Source organism: Protopterus annectens, chromosome 7.part0 (assembly GCF_019279795.1).
Source record: "Protopterus annectens isolate FY-2018-M chromosome 7.part0, PAN1.0, whole genome shotgun sequence".
Taxonomy (NCBI): domain Eukaryota; kingdom Metazoa; phylum Chordata; order Ceratodontiformes; family Protopteridae; genus Protopterus; species Protopterus annectens.
Window position 1 is genome coordinate 1,720,592,006 of NC_056739.1, and position 18,509 is coordinate 1,720,610,514.

General features: G+C 43.8%; 1 protein-coding gene across 1 annotated transcript in view; it reads left to right on the forward strand.

Annotated features, from left to right (window-relative positions):
- FURIN (furin, paired basic amino acid cleaving enzyme) overlaps window positions 1-18,509 on the forward strand; it is a 1,258,063-nt gene that overhangs the window by 821,690 nt on the left and 417,864 nt on the right. Inside the window, exon 11 of the mRNA XM_044078261.1 lies at window positions 6,653-6,756. Within this exon, the coding sequence (XP_043934196.1) occupies window positions 6,653-6,756 (104 nt within the window). The remainder of the gene's footprint in view (window positions 1-6,652; window positions 6,757-18,509) is intronic.

Sequence of the window (18,509 nt, forward strand, 5' to 3'; positions counted from 1 at the left end):
CCTGAGCAGAGGATGTGAAAAGACAGGAGGATCCAAGCTGTATTTTGCCGAAATAGCTGATGCATGTATCTTGATGGAAGAATAGGACAGGCCTGTATGGAAGAGCTCTGCCAAGTACTCCAGGATGTTGGCTATGTTTACCAGTGACGCATCTTTTCCCTTTGCAGTACTCCAAATGAGATATCTTTTCCATTTTGCTGCATAATTCTTTCTTGTTGAAGATCTGCGAGCCTCAAGGATAATGTCTTTAACCCTTTGGGATAAATTTGGGTTAATTGCTCTTATGTAATGTTCCAGGCAGTCAGCTGCAGAGTTTTCAGGTTTGGATGCAGGATGTTGTAGTTGTTCTGTGTTAACAGCAATGGTATCAGGGGTAGTGTCCACATTTGTTCCCGAGACATGCTCCTCAGTAATGGGTACCAATGTTGTCTTGGCCAGTCTGGAGCTATCAGAATGATCCTTGGACGTTACTCTTTGATCTTCAATAGCACCTTGTGCATCAAAGGAAGTGGAGGGAATGCATATGCTGTCAGGTTTTTCCAACTGAAAGATAGGGAGTCCACCTTCCAAGCAAATGGGTGGTACGTCCTTGTGCAGAATTTCTTTAGCTGGTGATTGAGTGGTGATGCAAATAAGTCCATTTGTGGTAGTCCCCATTTTCTTGTGATGGCTTTGAAGATGTCCGGGTGCAGCATCCATTCGTGGGCATCCGTTGTAGTTCTGCTTAATATGTCTGCTAGAATGTTTTCTTTTCCCGGTACAAAAATTGCTTGTAACTGAATGTTATAGCTGAGAGCCACATTCCATAGGTCCAGTGCCATCCGGCATAGAGGGTATGAATGTGTGCCTCCCTGTTTGTTGATGTACCACATAACTGTGGTGTTGTCTGTCCTTATCATCAAGTGTCCTTCTTGGAGAAATGGTCTGAATGTCTGGATTGCCAATTTTACTGCCAGCATTTCCTTTAGATTTATGTGCAGGTGCAGCTGGTCTTGAGTCCATAAGCCTTGTATGCACTTGTCCAGCATGTGAGCCCCCCAACCGAGGTCTGAGGCGTCCGTTGTGATGGTTTGGCTTGGTTGAATGCTGTAGAAGGGCAGTCCTGTGTTTGTTTGACAGGCCTGAGCCCACCATAGGAACTCTTGCTTCAGGCATGGTATTAGTGGAATTTTGGTTTCTAGGCTGTGTTTGTGTTGAGACCATAAATTCTTCAGATACCACTGTAGCTTTCTCATATGCAGTCTGGCATGAGGGACCAGAATTATTCAGGATGCCATGAAGCCCAAGGCTTGCAGCACTTTTCTTGCTGTTAGATGGTTCTGTTTTGTTAATGCCAAGAAGTAGAGAGGAAGTTGTTCTTGCTTTTCCACAGTTAGGAATGCCATCTGCTTTGATGTGTCCAGCTCTGCACCCAAAAAGGTTATTCTTTGGGATGGTATCAGCCTTGACTTTTTTATATTGACTGTATATCCCAGGGCTTGTAGCAAGTAAATGACTCTTTGTAAGTCTTCTGTTAGCTTGTTTTTGTTGTCCGCTTGTATCAGGCAGTCGTCCAGGTAGGGATAAATTTGGATTGCCTGAAGTCTGCAATGAGCGATTACTGATGCCAGGCATTTCGTGAACACTCTGGGCGCAGTAGATAAGCCAAAGGGCAATGCTGAGAATTGATAATGCTCTGATCCTGCAAGAAATCTGAGGTATCTTCTGCAATTTGGTCGTATGGGGATGTGCAGGTATGCCTCCTTGAGATCTAGAGTTACCAGCCAAGACTCCTTGCCCAGCATGGGAAGAAGCTGCTGTAGGGTCAGCATTTTGAATTTTGGAACAATGAGGAATGTGTTTAAAGCGGACTGGTCGAGAATAGGCCTCCATTTTTTCTCTTTTCTTGGTACCAGGAAGAGTCTGGAGTAAAATCCCTTTCCTTGTTCCATAGATGGTACCTTTTCCACAGCTCTCATTCTTACTAATTGAGCTATTTGTTTTAGAGCTTCTGCCTTTTGATTTGGTGGTAGGTTTGGCATTCCTCTTTTTCCTGGTAGAGTATGGAAATGAAACCTGTAACCTTGGTCTATAGTTTGCAAAATCTACTTGTCCCTTGTGATGTAATGCCAGTTCCTTGAAAATAAGGCTAGCTTTCTGCCTAAGGGTGCTGCTAGTTGTTCCCTGCTAGGCAGTGCCAGAGCCAAGTCACTGTGATTGTCCTGTTGCAGTGGTGGTGGCTGTGTCTGTGCCTCGCTGGTTGTTGCCCTGCCACTGGCGTCCCCTGTAGGCACCCCTGGATTGATTTCTGCCTCTTGCACGCCTATTCCTGCCTCTCTGTGCTTTAGAGGAGTCTGGAAAGGACCAATTTTTGGAGGGCCAGTTCCTGCTAAACCTTGGAGGTTGGACCTGTAAGAAGTCTTTCACGGTTTGTACAGATTTTGCCTTCTCTTCCATTTTCTTCAGTACCTGCTGTGCAGGAGAACCAAATAAGTTGACCTTGTCCATGGGAGCATCTAATAGTTTTGACTTGACATGGTCCGGTAAGGCCTGTTCTTTCAACCATGCATGCCTTCTGATAACTGTGCCAGTCATGGCTGATCTAAAGGAAGCCTCCAGTGCATCATAGCCGCATTTTAAAGAATGGTTACTAACTTGCTGAATGTTATGTACCATTTCCTGAACATATTTCTTATCTAAAGGTTCATTCATCAGAGGACAGTTTTTTAGTTACCTGATCAAGCATAAACTCCTGATATTGGATCATATGAAATTGACAGTTCAAGGCCCTAGCTGACAGAGTAGCAGAGGTGTATACTTTTTTACCCCATCTCTCTAAGGACCTGGATTCCCTTTCAGAGGGGAGGGGATTTTTAGCAGAGGTAGATGCTACTGCCTTAGGCCCCTGGGAGATAGTCTCGGGATCTGCAAAAGGAGCCTTGTATAAATGGTGATGTGTGTCCGGGACCCTGTAGAACCTGTCGGGCTTAGCAGGGGCTGGAGATAATGAATCAGGAGCAGTACAAGCATCATTAAATGCATCATCTACAACAGAAAGAACTGGAGGTATAGCTAAAGGCCTATGTTGCGGTAAATAAAAAGGTTCTAAGCCTTTTCCTGGAGTCTGAGAAATCTTGGCCCTGCCTCTGAAATTGTTCCCTCATGGCATGTAAGGTTTCCCCAAAGGAAAATTCCTCAGGTGGAGAGGCAGAAGGAGAATAGACTCTTCAGCATCAGAGTCTTCGTAAGGAGAATATGGAGCCTCTGGAGGGTCTGTATTGTCTGAATCATCAGAGGAATCATCCGTGGACACTGGCTCAGGGGGCTCTGCTCTAGGTCTCTTCTCTGGAGGTGGATGAGAGGCCCTGTCTGGATGAGGTTGGGATCCCCTAATTAAAGAAATGAGATCCTCTGCAAGAGAAAGCATTTGGGAACTGGAGCTGGGCCTGTGAGAGGGGGGCTTAACAGGCACAGTCTTAGTAGCTTTAGCTGCTTTAGCCCTGGCAAAAGCCTTAATGGACATGGCTGCAGGAGGCCTAGCAGCTCCACGTGCAGGGGTAGATGCATCCAAGGGAATAGTGTCCGATAATTCCTGAGAAACCACAACAGCAGGTTGGGTTTCAGAAGCCGATTCTGCCAGGTTAGAAGAGGCCTCGGTAGAAGGCATGGTTTCGGCTGAAGAAAGGACCGCTTGCTCGGTTTCGGCCGAAACCGAGACACTCGCGGTTTGCTTAACCGCGGTTTCGGCCGAAACCGCGGACCGCGAGTGTCGGTCCTTTTCTTTGCGTTTTTTGGAAATTTGTGATGTCGGAGGATCCGACGGCATAATATAAGCAAAATCAGAGCCGAAAAACTGTTCAGCAAACTCCGACCGGCGTCTAAGCGTCCGTCGGTTAAAAGAAGCACAGGCTAGACAAGCTGCTACGTCGTGGTCTGGGCCTAAACAAGGTAAGCAGTAAGAGTGGAAATCTTTATGAGGTATTTGTTTCCCACAAGTTAAACAGTTATTCACTTTTTCTGACATCGGCTGAGGCAAGAAAGTGTCCCCAATGGGGTACTTAGCTTTTTAGAAGTCTTCGAAGTAGTATTCGGTAGTAGTAATCTCTGGATCTGACCGACCGGCACTTGAGAACAGCTTCTGCTTCGGGCGCCACGCGGCAAGAAAGACGGAAGAAAATGGCGTCGGCTGATGCCTTTATACCCGAAGAACTGCAGCTATGACGTCGGGTGAAGAGCGACACCAGCCGAAGCCAGACCCAGACTTTGGAATCCGGCCGACCGAAGGGCTGCCTGACGACAGGACAACCCATTTGTAAGGACTGCAGATGCATCCTTGAAGGACATCTGTTCCTTATGAAAAGTCTTTTTTATCTCAGTAATTTGTTGACACTTTTGCAAGTTTCTTTCAGTGAATGTGTAGTACATCAGTAGGAACAACATTTGTACAACTCGGCGCATACCAGTCAATGACACATGAGCTGCAGACTCTCAGACTTGGCAGTTTTTTTTCAGGAGTTCCATTGCAAGTGAATGGAAGTCTAGTCTGACAACAAATGGTAGGGCTATTTGTCCTCACAGTCTGCATTATAGGACAGATTTTAGTTTTTCAAAGGAATCACCATGTCTGCCCCCATGAGGGCAGACAAGAGTAAAAACAAAATAAAATTAGGAATGAGTACTTATTTGCTGAAGGCAGCTTTGGGAAGTGTAGTAAATCATGGCAAGATAAAAATATATACGTTTTCTTCATCATTTGCCCATAGTGGTCCTTTAAATACCAGATGTCTTGAATAAGGTCTTAAAGAGGGTCCCATAAAGGGTTTTAAGAATACCCTACCTACTAAATACAGAGGGGAACAGGCGCAAGGTAGGTCACACACAATTTTTGACATGCTTAGTATGGTTTTGTGTTAGTGTAGTGCCTCACAGGCTGGTCTCTGCAGAAATGGGCATGGCCTCAGTGACTGAATGATGAAACTGGCATGTAGTGGTATGGAAAAGATGCATGACTGACAGCCATGCAGATTTCAGTGTGACATCATGCATACATTGACTGTTGATCATGAATACATTCTTTGCTGATTGTGGAATAACTGCAGGTATTTTTTTTCCTTCGTTTTTGCAGGGGGGCAAGCCCATGTGGAGGGCTGCCCCCCCCCCCCCAAATTAAAGATACCACTTCAGAGTTCACACTACGTTCAGGAAAAGGGTAAACCAGGAATTGACAATGAATATTCATACCACCATCGGTACGAATATTGCTTTATTTTTCTAAGACATCACCATTGTTAGATGGTGGGTGGAGTTTAGGCGAGGGTTGCTACTGCGCATCTTGTGAGGTACTACACTAATACAAAGCCCCTAGTATTTCAAAATAGTAACATAAATTTGGTGAGTTCAGGAGAGTGATAGCTTTGACGATGTGGCAAATGTCTAGACAAAAAATGTCTGCAAAGTGTATCTAGACATATTTTTTTTCACAGCCTACCTTTAGTATAAATAAATTTAAAGAAAACTGCATCTGAAACATATTTGTCATATAGCTTTATTAGACTGTATTGTTAGAAAATGTGTTGTGTGTATAGACACACAGGCCTATATACGTTTGCGTGTGTGCATCATATGTCAAGCACATGCATTCTTTGCTGTAAGAACTGAACTGAGGCCTAATGAGCTTCATATGTAAGAAGTCTTGGTATTAGAATGATTTGAAGCAAGAGTAGACTGCTGTGATTGTGGTGCTATGGGACTGTAACAGTTGCAGGCGTGTGTGCGTTTTAATAAGGCACTGTCATGATGCCTGACACAGCTGTACAATACCAGTTAATGGGCCTAACATTGTCTGGCATAAGAAACCATGAAGTTTAAGGGAGGACACTAGTGAGAGAAATATCTACTAAGAATAGGATGTGGAACATTAAGGTGACAAGTTCTGAACAACAGCAGGATTGCATTCCTAGTTGGTGGGTTCTTCATCTTAGATATAAAAGACTGAAGATTTTGATGTTTCTACATGCCATCTGGTAAGCAGTTTTAAATAAATGGGACAGTAGTACTAAAGGCTATGTTTTCAGTTTTTGCTGTACTGCTGAGACTGCTAGCAAACTACAGACTTCTTTCCAAGGTTGGCAGAAGTGTATGACCTAACATTTGCAGGTCCCTGCATGAGTTTTGATTTAAGACACTGCTGGTACATATTGTAACAGAGCTTTGCTGAGTCACACCTTGGAGTCCAGATACAAGTCTCTCAATTCACTGGTAGTCTTCAGTCTTTAAAGCTTGTTAGAAGACAGGAAGTCAGGACACTGCACAGAAGAGGGTCAAAAGGAATGCTTCATGAGCAAGTTTACAGCTTGACTTTGGGTACATTGTGCCTTGAGAATGTATGCAGAAGCCTTTTTGTCTGTTTTCAACAGTCTGATTAATATGTATTAAGTAGCTGAGTTTTTGATCTAAAGCCCAAAGTATGTGACATTAGAACTGCTTCTACTGACTCCTTGACAGCTCACGAATGCCAGCTGCTGTGTACAATTTGCAGTATGTTTCAGCAGTGAGTAAAGGCAGTACTTTCATTAGTATTTGCATGGAAGTTCAGACTACTGAAAATAGTGGCATTCATCTTAAGCAATCAGCTTTGTAGACTATAAACTATATATTTTTTTTTGTTTTGTAGCAAGAATCTTACTTGGAGAGATATGCAACACTTGGTGGTGCGGACTGCCAAACCAGCTCATCTGAACAGTAATGACTGGGTTGTAAATGGAGTTGGACGAAAAGGTAACCGAAGTAGCACTGCTTTCAGACTACTAGTTGAGCTGAAGTGAATTTATCAGTTTGCATTTACTTCTGACTTTGGATACTAATAGCCTATTCTCTAGTCATCTAGAATCATTTTTTTTGAAAAATACACATATATTGCTTTCAACTTTCACTAGTACGAGCTAATTTTAATCTGACCTAAATTCAGTGAATCTTTGAGAAAAGATTTTAAATTATAATCAACAAATGACTTGCATTACAGTGACAAACTCTTATTACTTAAAGAAATGTATGTTAATTTATGTACTGTGTCAACTTTCTATATTGGAACGGATATTTAAAAAGTGTCCCTGATTTGGGGCCTTTCTCCCTAATTCTGGTGCTTAGATGTTGAGAGCTATGAGCATATTAGGTAAGTAAAAGATGACCATATAATGAGAAGTTCAGAAAAGCATATGAAGCACTGTTCTCTGAATGGTGATTGAATACTTCAACATCTGTAATTAAAAAAAAAAAAGCATATAGTGGGAGGGGAAGAGTCATTTAGGAATGTGGGCCCAGAAACAGATCTTGGTAAGGATTTTTTTGGAATCAAAGCAAATTGAATGAAATGACATTTGAATTAATGCTGAAAGATATGTTTAGGGGGAAAGACACCCTCCAAAATCCAGAGAGGTGCCCCCAATATGTCAGTGCTTATAGTCAGCTCTAAGGTCATTAAACCTTGAGAAAATGAGAGCTGCCACCACTGAAGCATGTTTCATTTAGTGAACTGTACAAGTCCTAGCTTTTGATGTACTGATGATGAAGCTTGTGTAATACTCCTCAAAGAAAATGTTATGTAGTTAATACTTAAGTGTCACCTCTACTAATGGTGGATAACTCAGGAAATTAGCTCACATTGGGAAGAAACATAGAGGAACTGTGTTCCTGTGCATTATGTAGTGTCACCAACGCTGGTAACTTCACTGTCAGATAAACAGACTAAATACTTTTTCTCTGGTATGCAGGAAAAATACTGTGATCCATGCGCAAGTTCTTGCATGATGCATGGTCTTTAAGGTATTTAAGTGCCTGAGAAAGAGAGATATACTTTGTCACATGGAACTGGAAGCGTATTCATCATGTTTAAACACAGAAGTGGAAGAACTGTTCCATAATCTGGGAAGTATTTTGATGCAAACCGTTCATAAAAATACCTAGTAAATCTTTGTCTGATATTCCTTTGTGGGTCATATAATGTTAGACACAATGACAGTCTGCAGTGGCTGTAATAAACAAGAGGTATAGGTCATCCCTCAGTAGTTTATACTAAAGAGAATGGAGAGAAATTCCTTAGGCTAGTTTCAAAAGGTAGCCCATTAATTCTGTCGCTCTTCTGTAGTATGTTATGTCAAGTTTTATAAGCTGATTAGTGAAATAATTACAACATCCATTATATTGAATGATGGGGTTAACAAAAAAATCATGCCAGTGTATTAGTACATGTACATCATAAGGATAGTTACTACAGAGAAAAAAAAATGTGTGTGTGTGAGATATATATATATATATATATATATATCGTAGATATATATAATATCTGCATATGCATCCATTATGTTGGATAAAGCCACAGATAGACGTCATCTTTTTAATCGTATACATACATAATTTTGGATAAAGCCACAGATAGATGTAATCCTTTTAATCATATGTTTTCAGCATTCAGACGTCACTGTAGATTTGTGAATGTTCTTCGTGTTTCACTGTTGCAGTCATTACATTTGGGTTATCTGCTTGCAGGCAGCCTGCGTCGGTTGCTGTCCCTTCTTCCATGACGTCAGGTCATCAGGGGTATAAAACATGCAGCCGACGCCATTACATCAGTCTTTCTTGCCGTGCTGTGCCCGAAGCAGAAGCAGTTCGCAAGTGCCGGTCGGCCGACTCCTGAAATTTTCATTTTCGAGTTTCAGAACTGAAGTCTTCAACTAAAGCTAAATATCCCATTGGGGAAACATTTTCTTGCTCCTTACCGATGTCAGTAAAAGTTAATAATTGCATTACTTGTGGAAAGCAAATACCTCATAAAGATTTTCATTCGTTCTGTATTCCTTGCCTAGGCCCTGACCATGACGTACCTTGCTGTCGGTTTTGTGCTTTATTTAATTAGCGCATTATCCTTCATTGGTATATTTTCACCTTTAAATATTTTGGTTCTTGGTTTAATTATCCAGAGATGTCGTCTGTTAGCCATCTGACTACCAGGATTCCGAAAAAAATGCAAAGATAAAGACAGAGACAGGCCGCCGAGGTCCAAAACTGCCGCCAATGCTTCTCTTAAGCCAGTCGCCAGTTTGCCGGTACTCAGTGAGGCGCTTTCGCAGTCCCTGATACCCACTACTTATGATTCGCAGGCCTCTACTGAGACACATTCGGTGTCTGGTATGCCGCGAGATGCTTCAACTATGGAATCCGCGGATGTCTCTACCTTGGATGGGTCCGGAGCCACTGTGCAGGCATCGGCTTCTGAGAGTGTATTCAGGCCTACAGACTTGCATATTAAACTGACACCTCCTTCTTCACTTAGGCCTACATCTCGAACCATGCCTAAAAAAACGACACCCAGGTCACATGCTCAGGCCTCACAAATAAGAATGTCTGAAGATCTAATAACTCTAAGCAGGGGTAGCCACCCCCCCCCCTTTCTCCCCCCGCCCCCTTCTAAGAGGCCTAGGACTGAAGTTGTTTATGAATCTTCAGACCAGGATTCTGTTTTTTCTGATTCTTCTGATGATCTGGATTTGCCCTTATCAACTAATGAAGATTCTGATGCAGAGGACTCTATCCCCTCTGCTTCCCCTCCAGAGGATTTTTCTTTTGGTGAAACCTTTCATACTGTAAGGGAGCATTTCCACTGGGAAAGCCAGGATTTTTCGGATTCAAAAAAGAGGCTCAGGGATTTCTTACTCTTGCCTCAGCATAGGCCTTTAGCTATCCCTCCTGTACTAGACATTGTTGATGATACTTTTTCGGAATCTAGTTTGGCCCCTGATTCCTTGCCTCCTGCTCTCAGGAAACCTGACAGATACTACAGGGTCCCGGAGTCACACAAGTTCCTTTTTAAAAATCCTATTGCGGATCCAGAGACTATTTCTCAGGGGCCCAAGGGCATTAAGGCTTCTACTGCTAAAAATCCTGCCCCTTCTGATAGAGACTGCAGGGTGCTGGATAGATGGGGTAAGAAGGTTTACACTTCTGCAACCTTGGCCATTAGGCTTTAAACTGCCAGTTTCGTATGTTAAAGTATCAGCAACATGTTATTGGATTGCTTAAACAGAAAATGATGTTGATTCCTGATTCTGTGGAAAATAAAGAATTACAGGATTTAATGCATTCTGCTGAACAGGTTGGAAAACTTACTTTGCAATGTGGTTTTGATTCATTTAGAGGCCTCTTGCAGGGCTGCTGTTACTGGGTCTGTGCTCAGATAGCATGCTTGGCTTAAGGAGCAATCTTTACCTGATCATGTTAAAGCTAAATTGTTGGATGCTCCCTTACATCAGGACCGCCTGTTTGGCAACAAGGCTGAGGAAGTTCTTAAAAAGATGGAAGATAAAGCTAGATCTATGCAAACTGTTAAAGATTTCTTACAAGTTGAGCCTCCTAGATTTAGTAGGCACTGGCCCTCTAAAAATTGGTCCTTTCCAGCTCCTTCCAGGTCTTCTCAAGCCAAACCCAAACACAGCAGGAACCCCAAGTTTCAGTCCCAGCGGGCACACAGCACTAGGCAGTGGGTGGCCTGCACTTCCAAATCTGGGAGTAATAAGACTCTCCCCCTATGGTAAACTGTCTCAATGACTTCCTTTTAAAATTTCCAAGCACTTATCAACTGACTGCCCCTTTGGTGGGGGGGGGGGGGGAATTGCTCTTCATGCAGAGAACTGGGAGCTCATTACCCAGGACAAATGGGTTTTAAATATAGTGTCCCAGGGATACAGATTTCACTTCCACACGTTGCCAACACCAAACGAATGGCCAGACCTACCCCCAAACCAGTGGGCAGAGGTCCAAAAACAAGTACTTTCTCTCTCAAGCATGGGGGCTATTCATTTGGTACCAGAAGAGGAAAAGGGACAAGGTTTCTACACAAGACTTTTCCTGGTACCCAGAAAAGACAATGCATGGTGTCCTATCCTGAACCTGTCTACTCTAAACACCTTTTTGAAGATTCCAAAATTCAAGATGCTGACTCTTCACCAGTTACTTCCTATGCTAGGCAAAGACGTCTGGTTGGCAACACTAGATTTAAAAGAAGCATACCTGCACATCCCAATCAGGGAATCTTGCAGAAGATATCTTCGCTTCAAAGCAGGCTACACACACTATCTGTTCTCTGCACTGCCCTTTGGCATATCTACTGCGCCCAGGATATTCACAAAGTGCCTAGCTCCAGTTACTGCATTTTGCAGGCAAAGAAATATTCAAATATACCAATACCTGGATGATTGTCTAATTCAGGCAGAAAACCAGGACATACTTTTGAATCATCTGGCCTTTGTACAAATGGTTCTAACCTGTCTGGGGTACACCATAAACAAAAAGAAATCTCACCTGGTACCCTGTCAACAAATTATATTCCTGGGAGCAAGCTTGAATACAACTTCTCAGATGGCTTACCTCACGCCAAAGAAACAAATTCATTTGACAACCTACTTCAAACAAGTGTCCACAAAAACCCTGCTATCTGCAAGACAAACACTGCAAGCCTTGGGGTTCATGGCCTCCTGCATTCTTCTAATTCCATATGCAAGACTGCATATGAGGATACTATAGTGGTATCTGAAAAGCCTATGGTGTCAACATTCCTATGATCTAGAAGCAATGATTCCTATCATACCTTGCCTACGCCTAGAGTTCCTTTGGTGGGCAGAGGCCTGCCACCAAAACAAGGGACTACCTTTCACACCACCCCCTGCCACCTAAACCCTAACAGATGCATCAGACTATGCATGGGGGGCTCACCTGGCAGGGAAGTGCATTCAGGGCAAATGGAACCCAAGTCAGATGCACCTGCATATCAATCAAAAATAAATGTTAGCTGTACAGAATGCTCTGACACACTTCAAGAACCACATTCTTCCAGGACAACTAATGGTAAAGACGGACACCACCACTGTTATGTGGTACATAAACAAGCAGGGGGGTACACATTCTTACCCCCTCACCAGACTAGCCATGGCATTGTCTGGAACACAGCCTTGATCTACCAAGTGCACCTACAAGCTCATTTCCTGCCAGGAAAATTAAATACACTGGCAGACGGACTAAGCAGAAACCTCATGGACCCACATGAGTGGAAACTGATTTTCAACATGTTGACAAGCAAATGGGGGAGCCCAGATATAGACCTATTTGCCTCTCCCCAGAACTACCAATTGGACAAATTTTGCACAAGGACTCCCCACAAACAAGCCTAGAAAGTGGATGCTCTGTCCTTCAGCTGGAAAAACCTATCAGTCTATGCCTTCCCCCCTCTGCCTCTGCTCTCCAAAGTACTACTAAAAATCAAACAGGACAAACCATGGATGATTTTTATTGCTGCAGACTGGCCACGCCAACATTGGTACCCCCTCCTGTGCAGTGTGACATGGTTATCCCCATGGCACCTGTCTCAGACTCCTTTCCTGTTGTCCCAGAAGGAGAAACAGATTTTGCACCCTCAGCTTCTAACACTGAACCTTGCAGCCTGGCTAATTACCTAATCTTTCCTTTACCATCCCTCAGTAAACCTGTGATGGATATCATTTTAGAGGCAAGGAAGCCTAGTAATAAAAAAATCTTATGCTGAAAAATGGAAAAGATTCTGCGCCTGGAACCAATTTACCTCAGACTTTACAATACTTAACTGAGATGCTTCACAAGGGCCTGTCTTTTTTTCCTCCATTAAAATCCATGTCTTAGCCATTTCAGCTCATTATAACACATAACCCTCCCCTCTTCTCTCATCCACTGCTCAAGCAGTTCCTCAGAGGGGCCAAAAATTTGAGACCACCCAGGAGAGCTCCAACCCCTGCCTAGGACCTTTTCTTTATTTTGTAGAAACTCACTCTGTCCTTTCAAGCCAGATGCTACTGTGGACTTATAATTTCTTTCTTGGAAAACAGCTTTCCTTTTAGCAATCACTTCAGCTAGAAGGGTATCTGAATTGCAGGCCCTTATGGCAGTGGAGCCTTTCATCATCTTTCATTCAGACAGGGTGTCCCTCGGAACCAATCCATTCTTCATGCCCAAGGTGGTATCCTGTGTGGCTCTTAATCAGTCCATTCATTTGCCAACCTTCTTTCCCAATCCACAGAACAAAGGGGAATGGATACTGCATTCCTTAGATGTGCACAGACAACTTAGATTCTACTTGGACAGGACTACACCTCAAAGGAAATCCGAACAACTGCTGGTGGCATTTGCTGCAGGGGCAGAGGGGAATGCTATTTCAAAGCAAACCATTTCTAAATGGATAGGCCATTGCATTCATTTCTGCTATAAGCACCATGGAAAACCTATCCCCCGGGGGATCAGACCTCACTCCACCAGGGCTGCATCTACCTCTACAGCCTTTCTCAGAGGCATCCCTACCAGGGACATCCTAGAAGCTGGTACCTGGAGTTCAGTACATACTTTCACCAAGCATTATCATTTGCCAAGTTTCCCTAAATCCAGAGATGGCTTTGCCACTGCAGTCTTGCAGGGCCTTATAGCTGGTCCAAATGCTATTTAAATTCCTCCTCCCAATCATAGCTTTGGGAATCTTCCCAAATGTAATGACTTCAACAGTGAAACACGAAGAACATAGTACAGTTCTGTACACTTACCATAAATGTAGATGTTCTAGTGTATTCACTGTTGCAGTCCTGGTTACCCTCCCTCCAGCCCCCTAACTTCTTTTGGTTATACCTCTACTTTCCTTTACTATGCTTAAAAGCTTTTTGGTGTATTTGCTTTATTGTTGGAGATATATCATTGTACTTTTATATTTAATTGCTTCCCATTAGGGGGGCACCTGACATCTGGGGCAAGAAAAATTCATGTAATGGCGTCAGCTGCATGTTTTATACCCCTGATGACCTGACGTCATGGAAGAAGGGATAGCAACCTACATTTATGGTAAGTGTACACAACTGTACTTTGCTTTCTCACTCATGTATGTCATGTCATGTATGTCACTGTATGAGGGCAGTCTGGCCATTACCATCTTTGAGCCTGTAGTGCTATCTCCGCAATATCCAATCCTTGTCTACAGTGCGAGTTTTAAAATGAAAGTCTATCTCTGTCTCATATGAGCACTGCCTACTAGAAGTAAAAAAAAAAAAATACTATACATATTCCCTCCACTGAGTAGCCAAAGATGTGCTGTCATGCTCGTGGGTTCCATGACTGTGCATCCTTAACTGTATGTAGTAAAAAGACATAGCTACAGTTACCAGAAACTTAATTTTTTCATTACCTTTTCTTTGCTGATGTGTTCTGAACCAGATAATAGTATCCTGCAGTCATTAAATTTAAGTATTGTCAGTGATGTGCTGCTACTTGAAGAAGGCAGAGTTACACTTTGTAGTCTTTATTGTAGCAAACTCCTTCGATTTCCGGGACTGCAGCACTGTGCAGGCTGTACATGGACAATCTGTGCAGAGCTGCACAGATGTGCGACATCAGTAGAGTAGCAGCCAGTAGGACCATGAGATAACTGTCAGCCCTGGGTGGAACCGGCTAGGTTGAGTCATCACACTCCTTTTCCTGCCAATACATTTTATACCAGTTGGAGATATATATTGGGAGGATTATGTAGAGTACATTAAATGATGTACTGTTGTATGATGAATAAAATTTATAGCTGTTAATGAGAATTTCTGATCAGATGCATTATTTTACCATTTTCTGAATAGCCTAGTGGTGGTCAAATTAAAACCTGCTTCAGCAACTGAACAAATTTTGGGCTAGTTTCAGGAAGGTTTGATCTAAACTGCAAAGGGTTGTTTATGGCTAAGGAAATGACAAGATGGTCAGTAAAGAAACTGGCTCTTAGCTCTTCATACCACAGTGGAGCGGAATGGATGCTAAAACAGATTGTGCAAAGCTGAGTGGCTTGACATTTTGAAGAGTGCTGCTCAAAGTGCTTCGTGAAAACTATTTTAAAGTTATTGCAGTGGCGTTTTATGCAGCTGATAAAGCATGTTACTTAAGTGTAAAGTAGAGTAAGCGGACCTGCACCAAGCCACTTCCCTACATGAAAGCTACAGCAACTTGCTAGAGGCGAGTTCAGCTTTAAGGGCAGATCATGCCTGCTAAACCTGGTGGACTTCTTTGAGACAGTTACCAAGGCTATAGATGAGGGAAAGTTGGTCCACACAGCCTACCTAGACCTTGCAAAGGCCTTCAACACCATTCCCCACTCAGGTATTATAGACAATCTCATCAGCCTGAACATAAACCCCTATGTCACGAGATGGGTTGTCAACTGGCTCACAGACAGAACCCACATGGTAAGAGATGTCCTTCAAGGATGCATCTGCAGTCATAACATATGGGTTGTCCTGCCTCAGGCAGCCCTTCGGTCGGCCGGATTCCAAAGTCTGGGTCTGGCCTCGGCTGATGTCGCACTTCACCCGACGTCATAGCTCCTGGGGTATAAAGGCATCAGCCGACGCCATTTTCCTCAGTCTTTCTTGCCGCGCGGTGCCCGAAGCAGAAGATGTTCGCAAGTGCCGGTCGGTCAGATCCAGAGATTTCAGCTACCGAAGACTTCTAAAAAAGCTAAGTACCCCGTTGGGGACTCTTTCTTGCCTCAGCCGATGTCAGACAAAGTAAATAATTGTTTAACTTGTGGGAAACAAATACCTCATAAGGATTTCCACTCTTACTGCCTTCCTTGCTTAGGCCCAGACCACGACGTATCAGCTTGTTTAGCCTGTGCTTCCTTCAAGCGACGGACACTTAGACGTCAGTCGGAGTTTGCTGAAGAGTTTTTTGGCTCCGCTTTTGCATATAAAATGCCATCGGAGACTCCGATTACACATTTAGCTAAAAAACGCAAGGAAAAGGACCGACACTCGCGGCCCACGGTTTTGGCTGAAACCACGGTTAGGCCTACCGCGAGTGTCTCTGTTTCGGCTGAAACCGAGACCTCGGTTCTCCCTTCGGCCGAAAGCATGCCTCCGACAACCGGGGCCACACAGGCCCCGGCTGAGTCTGCTACAGAAATTCCAACTGAAGAAGCAGGCACTCAAGATTTGTCCGACACCATTCCGTTGGACATCTCTACTCCTGCACGTGGGGCAGCTAGACCCCCTGCTTATATGTCTATCAAGGCCTTTTCCAGGGCTAAAGCAGCTAAACTTTCCAAGGCCTTACCTACAAAAGCTCCCTCTCACAGACCTACCTCTAGTTCTCAGATTCTCAGCCTTGCTGAGGACCTTATTTCTCTGATCAGGGGAACCCAACCTCACCCAGACAGGGCCTCTCAACCCCCTCCTGAAAAGAGGCCTAGGACTGAACCCCCTGAACCTCTCTCCTCTGACTATTCCTCGGATGGTTCAGATTTATCTGACCATCAGGAAGGACCATACTCACCTTATGAGGATTCTGATGCAGAAGACTCCATTCCTTCTGCCTCCCCTCCAGAAGAATTTTCATTTGGGGAAACTCTACACTCAATGAGGGAACACTTCCAATGGCAGGGTCAGGATTTTTCTGATTCTAGGAAAAGGCTAAGGACTTTTTTACACTTACCACAGCATAGGCCTTTAGCCATACCACCTGTACTATCAGTTGTTGATGATGCTTACAATGATGCCAGTACTGCCCCTGATTCTCTTCCCCCGGCCTCTGCCAAACCTGACAGATACTACAGGGTCCCGGATTCTCACTTCCACTTGTATAAGGCCCATGCTGCAGACCCAGAAACCATTTCTCAGGGCCCTAAAGGTGTTGCAGCTGCCTCTGCCAAAAACCCCCTACCCTCTGAAAGAGAATCAAGAGCATTAGAGAGATGGGGTAAAAAGGTTTATACATTTGCTACTCTTTCTTCCAGGGCTTTAAACTGTCAATTTCACATGATACAGTACCAGGAATTTTTGTTAGATCAGCTGAATAAAAAACTGTCCTCTCCTGAACCTTTAGACCGTAAGTCCCTTCAGGATTTGGTACACAACTCTCAGCAGGTCAGTAATCATTTCTTAAAATGTGGCTATGATGCACTGGAGGCTTCATTTAGATCAGCTATGACTGGAGCAGTGATTCGAAGGCATGCCTGGCTAAAAGAACAATCCTTGCCAGACCATGTTAAGTCTAAACTCCTAGATGCCCCTATGGAGAAACAAAGTTTATTTGGCTCCCCTGCACAGGAGGTTCTAAAGAAAGGGGAAGAAAAAGCAAAATCTGTCCAAACAGTCAAGGATATTCTGCAGGTCCAACCTCCGAGGTTCAGCAGAAATTGGCCTTCAAAGAATTGGTCCTTTCCAGACACCTCCAGAGCACAGAGAGGCAGAAATAGACGCCCAAGAGGCAGAGGTCAATTAAGGGGTGCCTACAGGGGTAGCCAGTGGCAACCTGCCAACCAGAGAAGTGCCGCCACAGCTGCGACTGCAACCACTTCCACAGGACAGACACAATGACTTGGCTCTGATTCCGCCTACCAGGGAACAACTGGAAGCACCCTTGGGCGGAAAGCTAGCTTTATTTTCAAAAAACTGGCATTGCATTACAGGAGACAAATGGACTTTACAAACAATAGACAAAGGCTACAGGTTTCACTTCCACACACTACCAAAAAAGAGAGGAATGCCAAACCTTCCACCAAGCCAGAAATCAGAGGCTCTAAAACAAATCATCAGCTTACTAAGGATGAGAGCAATAGAAAAGGTACCATCTATGGAACAAGGCCAAGGAGTTTACTCCAGACTATTCCTTGTACCAAGAAAAGAAAATCAATGGAGGCCTATTCTCGACTTGTCCGCACTGAACACATATCTCATTGTTCCAAAATTCAAGATGCTGACCCTACAGCAACTTCTTCCCATGTTGGGCAAGGAGTCTTGGCTGGTGACTGTAGATCTCAAGGAGGCATACCTGCACGTCCCTATATGACCAGATTGCAGAAGACACCTCAGATTTCTTGCAGGATCAGAGCATTATCAATTCTCAGCATTGCCCTTTGGCTTATCTACTGCGCCCAGAGTATTCACAAAATGCCTGTCATCAGTAATTGCACATTGCAGGCTTCAGGGAATTCAAATCTACCCATACCTGGACGACTGCCTAATACAAGTGGACAACAAGACAAAAATAATAAAGGATTTGGCCTATGTCATACAACTGCTGCAAGCCTTGGGATACACAGTCAACATACAAAAGTCAAGACTAGTGCCATCCCAAAGGGTAACATTTTTGGGTGCAGAACTGGACACAATAACTCAGATGGCTTTTCTCACAGAAGAAAAACAAAAGCAACTACCAGTCTACTTCATGGCATTAACAAGACAAACTCAGCTTACTGGAAGGAAAGTCCTGCAGGCCCTGGGTTACATGGCATCCTGCATAATCTTGATCCCACATGCCAGGCTGCATATGAGAAAATTACAATGGTACCTAAGGAATGTATGGTCTCAACACAGACACAGTCTAGAAGCCCTGATACCAATCATTCCATGCCTGAAAAAAGAATTCCTGTGGTGGGCTCAGGCCTGCCAGATCAACAGCGGATTGCCTTTCCACAAACCACATCCAAGGCAGACCAT